Source organism: Bos grunniens, chromosome 11, assembly GCF_055505025.1.
Source record: "Bos grunniens cultivar Pamir isolate PY7600 chromosome 11, Bosgru_T2T1.0, whole genome shotgun sequence".
Classification (NCBI taxonomy): Eukaryota; Metazoa; Chordata; class Mammalia; order Artiodactyla; family Bovidae; genus Bos; species Bos grunniens.
The window spans coordinates 11,833,899-11,845,988 of NC_141175.1; the positions used below are offsets into that span (position 1 = coordinate 11,833,899).

The following is a 12,090-nucleotide window of genomic DNA, read 5'->3' on the forward strand; positions in this document are numbered from 1 at the left end:
ATCTCCTGTGTAAAACAGACAAGTCTTGGATAATCGGTACGGCTTGAAGCGGTGGCAAATAGGGGAAATTGCTTCTAAGATCGGGCAGCTCTACTACCATTATTAGTAAGTGAGCTGCGAGTGGGGAGATAAAGCGCACTCCGGATTCAAACACAGCATGCAGGAGTATGCATCAGTGCATATCCAGCAGGAGGGAACGCGGACGAGTTACACTTGAAATTCTAATAGTTCAGATCATCTTGATTAAGACAGCATTTTAAAGTGACCTTCCATAATCAAAGTGACATTATTTGCTTCAAAGGCTCACCTTCCAAACAGTTCATTCGGTCAGATTCATTTGTAAACTTAAAGGAGTATGACCCTTGGTTTTAGATAAGAAAAATACTAAATGAATTTATGGTTCTTAATGGCGTCACTTGAATCTTGATCCTTTCCGGAGACATAACATAACTGGTATGTTTGTTTGAATGAGTGGTTTTCAGGAGGATACTTTAAAACCAATCCTTGTATGCTATGTCTGAAAGGTACATGAAGTCAATAAGGATATTTTGACTACATCTGTATAGTCCCACCCATGTGTCAGTGAAAGAAGAGAGCTCCATTTAGGATCCAGACATCGCATTATCATTAAGTTGTATCAGGCATTTCATAAAAGGCTTGGACCATTTGTAGTTTAGTTGGCCAGAAAATTCCTTCCTCTTCCTGTCTTTTGGCATGCCACTCAGATTCCCACCATTAAAATCACTTTTCCTGGTAGGATATTTTCTTAAGAAATCCCTTGTAAAACTAGCGATGTTATTGTGTGTAACTATGTGCTGTGCTTAGTCACTCAGTCATGTCCAACTCTTTGCACCCCCGTGGACTATATAGCCTGCCAGGCTCCTCTGTCCATGGTGATTCTCCAGGCAAGAATACTGGAGTGGGTTGCCATGCCCTCCTCTAGGGAATCTCCCCAACCCAGGGATTGAACCCAGGTCTTCCACATTTCAGGTAGATTCTTTACCGTCTGAGCCACCAGGGAGTCCCAAGAATACAGGATTGGGTAGCCTAATGCCTTCTCCAGCAGATCTTCCCAACCCAGGAACTGAACCGGGGTCTTCTGCATTGAAGGTGGATTCTTTACCAGCTGAGCTACCAATTATACTTCAATTAAAAAACAAACAAACTAGAAATGTTGAATAAAAAATCCAACTTATCAGCATCCTATGAAGATTAACACGGATCAGGGTCCATTTGTCAGTCCACTGGTCCCAGGCCTTTAATCCCAGGAAAGATGTAAGTGAGTAGAATGCTGTTTGGAGAAGCCCTTCGAAGAATGAGAATAATGTGTACTTTGGGTTGCTGTCAAAAAAGGCTTGGGAGCAGAGGGGAGGTATTTTTTTTTTTAAATTATAATTATTATTCTTTTCATACATCTTATGGGTAATACGATTATTGCTTTGGTGATTCAAATCTAGTGTAGTCGTTCCCATCCCTTCCAGTAGAGGAAGAGAGGAGTAACAAAACAAGTATTTATCACGGTGAAGAGTCTGAGACACTGTCATACTTAAGTTTTTCTTTCTCTCTCATAGCCTACGCACATCTGAGACCAGCTATCTGAATGAGGCTTTCTCCTTCTATTCTGCAATCAGACAGAGATCTTACTATTCTCAAGTCAATAAAGAGGACAGGTATGCACCTTCTGTTTTAGAAAGAGGAAGATAAAGCACTGAAACTTTTTAGTGTGTGGAAATTAGGCAGAAAAGCACGCATTTGTTTATAACTTTTATTCATTTAATGGGCTTTATTGAGTGCCTGCTATATATGAGGCCTTCTTAAGCATATGGAAGTGTGTTACCTAAAAGCAGTAAATATCATGGATGTTGTGAGAGATGTCACAATACCAGGCTAGGGTCAGAGCCCAAAGAAGGGTGGGTTATTTCTTTATCAGAGATTGGGGTCACATGAAGTTTCATAGAAAAGAAACAGCTCCAAAATGAGGCTTAGCTGATACCTTTGTTCTGTAGCCTATATCATCTTAGTTTGTATACATTCAAAACCTATTGGAAACTGCCACGTAGGGACTAAAGAAAAATGTATAATGGTGTTTGATTTTTCTTTTATAAATCCAATACCGTTTTACAGTCATGTAGCTTCACTGTTATGGAAAAAAAGTCATGTTAAAGTTATTCATCCCCACTTATTATGTGTCCGGCTTGGGTGGGAGAAGAAAATGAAAAGAAGCTGTACAATCATCTTTTTTAGATGATTACCTTTTCATGGGAGTCTCAGACACATTTGGGGTACAGGTAGATTCAGATGAGGATAGAGTTGTTGAAATCAGGAATCTGCTGGAGAATCTTTGTTGCTAGGATTCAAGAATTGTTGAAAGATCTGAATATTCTCCCTACTCCCAGTAACAGAACTCAGTCATTATCTAAGTGAAAAGATTATATTCTGTTAGAAAAAGAATAAAATGTAGTTTTGACATTTTTCTAGAGAATACTTTGTGGTTGGCTGTCATAAGCTTTCCAGCTAAATAGCAACATTTTGGGGAAAGCCCCACTCTGGTAAATCCCCTTCATTCCCTTGCAAATCTTGTTCAGACTTGTCTGGAGAAATTTGCTTGAAACAAGGTATGTAGACGCTGAATTCTACATTTTCCCCCCAGGTCTTTTTGGCTTTGCCTTACTTCATGAAGTTGCATCAGTTACTTTTCTTTCAGAATTTCTTATGGCTTGCTTCACATATTTTCACTACAGATACATTTCTTCCAAGTCCCCCCCCCTTTTTTTTTTTTGCATTCATGTTGTATAATTTCTCTGAATTCTTGATGAGATAAATTATCTCTCAAAAATACAGAAGGGGTATGTAACACTTTATTGAGTGAAAAATACATATAAGCAAAGACCTATTTTAAGCAATAGTAAAATACCTTGCATAATTCACTTTTATGCATTTTCTAATTTGACACAAGGGAAATTGGTCTTAGGTCCCTTGGCTTAAAACCCAATAGTTTGACTTAATAAAATCACTTACTGTCCTAAGAGCAAACCAGCCCATATGACTTGTTTCTCTGTGCTGCCTCCTAGAGCTGGGCAGATGAACTGAGCTAGAATTGTTTGGAACCAGGACAATGAAATCTCTTAGGCTCAGAATCAAACTAACTTAGAGTCAAAGGACACTTCAGTATATAAAATCTTGATTTTGTTCCCTATACTTTAGGAAGGAGTTTGTTCAGTTGGTAAAATTGGTTGTTTCTTAGTTCACACAGGGCTGGGGGCCATCAAGGTAGCAGTTGGTGACAGCTGCTAAAACCAACAGCTGGTAGATTAAAACTAAGTAAGAAAGTATTCCACAGTTTCACAGTTGCTTTAAGAGGCATCTCTCCTCCAGAGGTCAAGTTCTCCCTGCATTGTCTCAGTACCGAAGGAATATGTCAAAGCCAGGAGGAGTGGTACGTTCCACCGATCACCACGGTGACTGCCTGTCACCAAATACAGACAGCTCTCAGAATGTCTCTGTTCCACGGCCTGTCCTGTTGAGTGTAGGAGACGTTTGCACATAATCACTTGTCCGAGCTGTAAGCCCCAATGGTTATGAAGGACGAAGGCTGAACCTGGTTAGAGTTAAGATATGGAGAAGGTGAAGTTTCTGAGTGTACAGAGGCTGGAGGGAGACGTTGCAGTCTCGAAAAACAGTTTCTCAGGCAGATGTGTCAAGAGTCAGCATCTTACAATTAGTGGTCCTAGCAGGTTGGACAAGGCTGCAATTCTGGCATGCCAGAAGGACTTTGTCAGAGAGAGTCTTGATGGCCCCTCTGGCAGTGACAGTACTGGAGTTTTGTTTGATAGTGGAAAATGTGGATCTGAACTTGAAAACTTGGCCGCATCCCAGTCTTAATGCTTATGAGGAGGACTTGATGTGGACCCTTCCCAGTGAGATTCACATGAGGACTTCTTCTGCAGCAGGCAGGGCTGGGGGCCGTCATTCAAGTTTTCAGGCTTGATAGGATTGCCTCTCAAGTGTATTGAGTGGGTGACCTCGTATTTTCCTGCCTACTGTCTTCTCGTCTTCCTATTTATTGTCTTAATATAAACATTACTCTCTCTGGGAAGCCTTCTCTCACCAAGATCCAGTTCTGTGGGCTCAAATAGCATGTTTTGTTTCTCCTATTGATGCTGCCAAAATCTTGACTTCTCTGCCCTCTGAAGCCGAATTAAAAAAATATGGAGACAGAGTTTGGAGGAAATAGAAAGGTGGCTTAAAATCCTCAGCCAGCCTAGGGGAGAACACAGTAGGCTTCTGCCTCCAGAACTGTGTTATTCCCCCGCCCCGTGAAGAATCTGGGGCAGAAAAGCAAATTTAGTTACAGGCTGCAGATTAGGAATGGTTAAAATAAAAACTAGATGTGACCAGGCCTGCCCCCTCTTCTCTTTCTTCATTCTCAGGAAAGAAAAGAAAAACGCATTCCTCTTCTTTTCCTTTTCACTGCAGCGCTATCATTGTAATATTTATTCCACTGTTTTAAGTATTTATCTGTCTCCTCTATATTTTACATACGTTTCTGTCTATAAGATCTGTGAGGAAGGGACTATGATATCGTTTCTTTTTTTAATCTACTATTTAACATGGTACCTGGTGCATCTAAGTTTCAGTAGATAGTTGTTGAATAAATTAATGTATGAATGAACAATGTAATGAATCATTGGTAAAAAATGTATTTAAAAACTATAGATTATATGAAACTGTTTATAACTGTGCAAAACAGGATCAAAAGAGTTTAAAAACTATCAGAAAGTTAGAAAAATCAAGTCACATAATTTTGTTTTTAATGTAATGAATAATTTTCCTTTTATCTACCACAGACCTGAGTTGGTAGTTAAGAAGCTACGATACTATGCAAGATTTATAGTAGTTTGTCTTCTTCTCAACAAAATGGATGTTGTGAAGGATCTGGTAAAGGTAAATGTATTTTAATTAAAATCCTGTTTTCTAATTATTTTTTGGTAATTTTGTTTTTTAAAATAGATAAGGTTAAAATAATTTTGATAATCTAAATCATTACAACTTTCAGAGCATGGTAACTTCTGACAAGGGTAATGACAAAAAATTTTTGCAACTCTCTTCATGTTTCAAACACACTTACCAGAGATAATTGTATTAATTTCTTGCTTTTGTCCCCTCAGCTCATTTTACATTTCATCATTCATTAATGAATGGTTGGCAAATGCAAACAAAAGTTAAAATATTTAGTTTAAGATAAAATAATTGAAACATTAGGTTAAGAACAAGTACAGAATGTTTTATAAAGGTGTTGTATGAATGAGTTTTGGTTATTCCTTCTTTTAGTATGTGTTCTTCATTCTGTCCTTCAGTAATTCAGGTAATCAGAGTTAACTGCATTCTACATTCACTTAATCTCTGTAATTATTCCTTGCTACGTTCTGGTTACACTCTGTATTCAGTTAGTGATTTCAGTGGTATATGTCTTGATTTTTTTGGTGCTTAAGTATAACATGCTAATTTTTTTTAATTGAAGTGCAGTTGATTTACAGTATTGTCTTATTTTCAGGTATAAAGCAGAGGGATTCAGTATAACATACTAATGTTTTTTTTTTTTTTTTTAATGAAGTATAGTTAATTTACTGTACTGTGTTAGTTTCAGGTATCTAGCAAAGTGATTCAGTATAACGTGCTGGTTTTGACACACTTTCTTCCTGTATCGCCAGTTACTCATAGGACTGTTTCCAAAAGAAACAGTATGATGTGAATCCAAAGAATTTGTGTTCATTTTTTTAATGTTAAAAATTGGGGGGTTTACCTTTAAGAGTTTCTTTTTAATAAAGTCATTGCTGATTAGCACTGAGTAGTATGTGTCACTAGGTGTCTATGAAGATCTTATTGATGTGTATCATTTTGGAATTTTTGATTTTGAAGCAAGTTCATGTAATTTTCACTCTTTGTTTTGGTTGTAATTGGTACTGTATATTGATAATAATCAAACTTCTTAACTATAACAGTTTCCATCAGGATTATAGTACAATATAGCTATCTTTTGTGTTTTTTTCCTGTAACCATTTTTCCTTTGTGATACTGGGAAATCAGGAACTGTCAGATGAAATTGAAGATTATACTCACCGCTTTAATACTGAAGATCAAGTGGAATGGAACCTGGTACTTCAAGAAGTAGCAGCTTTCATTGAGGTCAGTTCTTGGCAAGAAAGGTTGTCAGAATTATTTAAGTAAATGTATATGTGGTGTACATATTTATTTGTATATGTAAAAAAGAAGGAATAATTTCTTACATTGATGTTTTGTCTTGGCTATAAACCACTTACAGTATTGCTTGTTCTCCAGGCGGACCCTGTAATGGTATTAAATGATGATAATACCATTGTTATCACATCTAATCGCCTTGCTGAAACAGGAGCCCCATTGCTGGAACAAGGCATGATTGTGGGACAGTTGTCTCTGGCTGATGCACTCATTATTGGTAATTGTAATAACCAGGTAAAGAATTATGAAGGAATTATGCTTAAAATTCACCTTAAAAATAGCACTTTTGATTGTTACAGAATTATGATTTCCTTGTAAATATCCTAACATCTGTTCAGTCCCTGGTTGGAGAACTTAATCCCACAAGACCGCCCAAACCCCCCCAAAATTAAAACCTTGCCTACATAAAGTTCTGTAGAAGTATTATTTAATATGAAAAAGGATATTTGTTTTTTTGCCATGCCATGTGGCTTGTGAGTATCTTAGTTCTCCAACTAGTGATTGAAATCAGGGCCTCAGCTATGAGAGCTCTGAGTCCTAAACACTGGACTGCCAGGGTATTCCCAGGATACAGACTTAAACATTATGTGGTGCCAAAATGTAATACAGTGATTTTAAAATGGGCCATGGTTGTACTTCAGCCTCATTGTTTTGCCAACAGCCAGCATGTTTTATGGGATATAATATAGGTCTCTGTGTTTACATGACTGTTTTTTACAAGAAAAAGAAAAAAATCTGCCTGTGGGGGGACTTCCCTGGTGGTCCAAGTGGTTAAGATCTGCACTTCCACTTCAATACCTGGTTGGGAAAGATCCCTCATGCAGTGTGGTGTGCCAGGAAAAAAAAAAAAAAAAAACTGGAAATTGATGGATTAATAGATAGGGCAAGATGTTACAAAGCAAATATAAAGAAATGCTAACGTTATAGAATCTGGCTATTGAGCATTTGGGTGTCACTGTATAATTTTTTTCAACTTTCTATCTTTTAAATTTTTTCATAATAAAATGCTGGAGAATAAACTATCCAGTGTCATCAGGTACATATGAAAGTCAAAAGTAACAATGTGATTGAACACTTTAAGGTCTGTGTACTACATTAACGGTCAGACTTGTTTTCCTTGCAGGTTAAGTTCAGTGAACTAACTGTTGACATGTTCCGGATGTTACAAGCCCTGGAAAGGGAGCCAATGAATTTAGCTTCCCAGATGAATAAACCAGGAATGCAGGTGATTTTTCTCCCTACATTTGCAGTTTGCTGCTTCTGCTCCTCATAAGTTCAGTTCAGATCAGTCGCTCAGTCGTGTCCAACTCTTTGTGATGCCATGAATCGCAGCACGCCAGGCCTCCCTGTCCATCACCAACCCCCGGAGTTCACTCAGACTCAACGTCCATCGAGTCAGTGATGCCATCCAGCCATCTCATCCTCTGTCGTCCCTTCTCCTCCTGCCCCCAATCCCTCCCAGCATCAGAGTCTTTTCCAATGAGTCAATTCTTCACCTGAGGTGGCCAAAGTACTGGAGTTTCAGCTTTAGCATCATTCCTTCCAAAGAAATCCCAGGGCTGATCTCCTTCAGAATGGACTGGTTGGATCTCCTTGCAGTCCATGGAATGCTATTATTCAGCAAATGCCACGAGTGTGAATAAAGAACTCTGATAAGACACAGGAGAGAAAGATCAGCATAATGACAGTTTTAAAAAAAGATATTTGATAAAGAGGAGGGTAAAAGTAGACATTGATAATTCACGCGTCAGGTGTGTTTTGTATAGTCATTCCTCTGTATCCACGAGGCACTGGTTCTAGGAACCTTCTGGATACCAAAACTTTCAGATGTTCAAGTCCCTCATATAAAGTTTTTGCATAATGTTTACATATAACCTATACACATCCTCCCATATACATTGAATCATCTCTAGATTACTTATAACATCTAACAGAATGTAAATTATATGTAAATAGCTGTAAATACAATGTAAATGTTATGTATATAGTTGCTGGTGCACAGCAAATTCAAGTTTTGATTTTTGGAACTTCCTGGAAAATATTTTTCGAATATTTTTTATCTGTGGTGGGGTGAATCCATGGATGCGGAACCTACGGATGCAGAAGACCAACTGTGTTTGCATTGTTTTCTGTGTGTAAATATAGGAATCAGCTGACAAGCCTACCAGGCGAGAAAACCCCCACAAGTATCTGCTCTACAAGCCAACCTTCAGCCAACTATACACTTTCTTAGCAGCATCTTTTAAGGTATATATCATCCAGTACTTCCTACTATGTAAGGGAAAAATATGGCTTAAATGGAACCTGAGAGTCACTCTTCTCTCGAATATTTGAGTCAAGAATTTAGGAGAAATATGAAAATGAAAACTGCCTTTAGAGTATCCTAATCATAGCTATTTTTGGAGTAGAAATTGCGTATGACATTAGGAATGATCCCTACCATTAATTAATGAGAATATTGATTAATTATCATTCTACTTCATCTGGATTTTTCTTACTCAGCTGCTTAGGCCTAACAGTCAGTGCAGAACTGAAAAGCAGGAGCAGATTGTGTAAGTGTGTTCCAAATTCAGGCTACTCTGGGAAACATTTTGGTCATCTGAAAGAACCACGGAGTAGGGGATTCCGCTCAGTTTGTATAGAGAAAGGCACAGACGGAAGCTTGTCTTTTAGACCTGTAGTCGGGATCTTTATGTCTCTGATTTAAGTTTTCAGAGAACATTCTTTAAATGATGTTTTTGAAGCAGAGAATATCTTCAAAAGTTTGGGCTGTAGTTACAGATTAATGAATCTCTGCTGTGTAGACAATTGCAAGTTGGAAGTAACAAGAATGATTTTTCTCTTGAAGAAGACCATAATATGTTAAATTAGGTCCTCGTTTCCCCCACAACTTGCTCGTGTATTTATTTTCGGCTGTGCTGTGTCTTTGTCGTCACACGGACTTTTCTCTACTTGCAGTGAGCAGGGCTACTGTCTAGTTGGGGTGCTCGGGCTTCTCATTGCAGTGACCTTTCTTCTTGCGGAGCACAGGCTCTAGAGGGCACGGGCCCAGTAGTTGTGGTTAGAGGGACAAGTGACGTTCAGCCACCCAAGATTGAGCAATACCAGGTCTGTGACGCCCTTAGACGTCCGGGGCTGCACGCGCACTACACTGACTGGCTCAGCGTGTGCCTACCCTATGCTGGCAGGCGTGGGTAACCCGTTGAACCCCGTTAGTGATGGGATCAGGGATTGCAGTTATTCCCCATGAATGATGAATTCCCAGTAAGTGCGGGTCATAAGCTTGCATTGATTAAGTCCCTGCCCTTTGTACACACCGCCCGTCACTACTGCCGATTGGATGGTTTAATAAGTCCCCGGGCTTAGTTGCACGTGGAATCTTCCCAAACCAGGGATCGAACCTGTGTCTGTTGCATTGACAGGTGGATTCTTTACCTGTGAGCCTCCAGGGAAGCCCTCCTCACAACTTTAAAATGTCACGAACTTTCAATGAAACTGTTGTTTTCTGTTTGTCGTTTTGTATGTGTGATTTTCTTTCATTTCAGGAGCTGCCTGCCAATAGCGTGCTTCTGATTTACCTGTCAGCCACTGGCGTTTTCCCCACAGGTCGTTCTGATAGTGAAGGTACAATAAAGGAATGCTCCCTGTTGTGAGCAGGGCTTGAATTCTCTTTATTTTCTACAAGGCGATGGCCCGTAGCCCACGAACCGTCTCACGCTTTCTAGAGAGGCTCCTGAATTTGAAACTTGGTCTATTTGCTGAATTGGCAGTCTTGTAGATACCTATTTTATTTGCTGAAGTCTTATACATGAAGTTAAAAAAATCATCAGTAAATTCACATGTTGCATACATACGTCGCTAACAAATTTGCTAAAAGCAAACATATATATATTTATATTATACAGGGACTAACCAATTACTGCTTCACATCATTGAATTTTTCTGAGCCTTTTGTGCGTTAGAGAATCTGGTCAGAGGCTTCACTGTGGCTGACAGTCTTGTAGAAATCAGTGCACTTTTGTACCTGTGAAAGTTCAAGTCCTTGACATGATTTTGTTTTGTGTCCTTTCTTTGGTCTTACCAATTTAATCTGTAGAATATTGGGATGCTATTTCAGAATAAAACCGTGAAATGGTCCAGAACATATGAGTTTAGAATATATGAAATTGGTCGAAATTGATGAGTAACTTGGAAGTAAACAAGGCAGTTAAATCCTTATCTGGACAGAAATTTTTTTCTTAACATCCTTAGCATTTTCCTCCTCATTTGTTTGTTGAAATTTGCATTCCTTTATACAATGCATGTCCCTGCCATCTTCCTTGCATGACCTACAGATCCTCTTAAAGTGTTAAAATGAAAACAAAACAAAATAAATCTCAGTATTTTCACTGCAGTAGTTTTTTAAGGGGTAAAGCATAACATTAATATTAAAAGTGTTGCAAAATCATGAACTAGTTTTTTGGTAATGAAGTTAATGATTTTATTTGTAAATAATTATTTCCATGTCTTATAACATGGCATTAAATCAAATATTATGCACCCCCACCTATCACGTTGATATCTCTTGTTTTGCTTTTTTCAAAGTACAGTAGGTACTAACTGAATGGGCCTTTGAGAGAGATTTTTTCTCACATCTCATACTTGCTGTTCCATTTACACAAGAGTTTAACTAACTGATAGCACCAGTGGGAAAAGGCTAATTCCTGAACTGGAATTACAGTGGTTGATAAAATAGTAATGATAATGAATTTTCCCCCTACACTGATATTTGACAGTTCTTTTTTTACATGAAGTTTTTGTCAATGAGAATTTTCAAGTCGTACTCAAAGATTCCCCTACATTTTACAATTAGTGACTCACTTAAAATTAAATTTAAGAAATCATTGAACCTTGGTCTCCCACATTGCAAGCAGTCTTTACTGTCTGAGCCACCAAGGAAGCCCTAAAATTATATTTTAAAAAATCATTAGGACTTCATTCTGCAACTCTTTTATCTAAGTAATTTTATTTGTTGAACTTGAGATTTTAATTTTGCTTGTAATGAAAAGATCATTTTGAACATCCCAGATCTCCATTGCTTTTTTTTTTTTTAACCCAGAATAGCCCTGCTCTCAGTGTCTATGCTGAGAGCTTTGTACTTTCCTTCTCTCTAATAAATCCTATTCCTTGCTAAAAAAAAAAAAAAAACCAGAATAATGGGATACAGTAGATTTTTGTTTTGTTTCTCATTATTATCTGAAGAACTAATGATAATGATCTTTTAAAATGCTGAAACAGGCAACATGCTGAAATATTTAAATTCTGTGTTAAATTGAAGTGTTAAATTTTAAATTAATAAAAAATTTTAAAATTATCTTCCACTTGTATCAGTGAGAGATTCACCCGGTACCTTTGTATTTGAACATCATATTAGTGTTACTTTCCAACTGAAGTCTAGGATTCTTCCCTTCTATTTTTATAGGTCCTTATGATTTTGGAGGGGTACTTACTAATAGTAACCGAGATATTATAAATGGAGATGCCATCCACAAACGAAATCAGTCCCACAAGGAAATGCATTGGTATGTATTCAGGTGTCTTTCCCTATTATAAAAATTAAAGTTCTATCTTAAGTGAAGTGGGGACTGTTTTCTAGTACTAGAAATGTCCCCTCAGACAACTGTTCATAACACTTATCTGGATTCCAGCAATATTTCAGGCTCTGACTATCTTAGGCATTTAGAATTGTTGGCTTATATTTAAAAAATTTTTATTGCCTATTTGTTATATGTCAGGCATCATTAAGTCACTGGATATCTATTCATTCAAGTTGGAAGAGGCAATAAATATGTA

The 12,090-nt window shown here is 37.8% G+C and overlaps 1 protein-coding gene across 7 annotated transcripts in view; it reads left to right on the plus strand.

Annotated features, from left to right (window-relative positions):
• SCAI (suppressor of cancer cell invasion) overlaps positions 1 to 12,090 on the plus strand; it is a 121,229-nt gene that overhangs the window by 76,559 nt on the left and 32,580 nt on the right. For 6 of the 7 annotated variants that reach the window (XR_015136344.1, XR_015136343.1, XR_015136342.1 and 3 more), the window contains 9 exons: positions 19 to 105; positions 1,572 to 1,670; positions 4,848 to 4,944; positions 6,088 to 6,186; positions 6,340 to 6,492; positions 7,382 to 7,483; positions 8,404 to 8,505; positions 9,804 to 9,882; positions 11,720 to 11,819. Coding sequence is in view for 3 of the 7 variants with exons in the window: in XM_086325225.1 (XP_086181351.1) it covers positions 19 to 105; positions 1,572 to 1,670; positions 4,848 to 4,944; positions 6,088 to 6,186; positions 6,340 to 6,492; positions 7,382 to 7,483; positions 8,404 to 8,505; positions 9,804 to 9,882; positions 11,720 to 11,819 (918 nt within the window). In the remaining 4 variants the exon portion in view is untranslated. The remainder of the gene's footprint in view (positions 1 to 18; positions 106 to 1,571; positions 1,671 to 4,847; positions 4,945 to 6,087; positions 6,187 to 6,339; positions 6,493 to 7,381; positions 7,484 to 8,403; positions 8,506 to 9,803; positions 9,883 to 11,719; positions 11,820 to 12,090) is intronic. The other variant, XM_086325226.1, reaches the window with a different exon arrangement.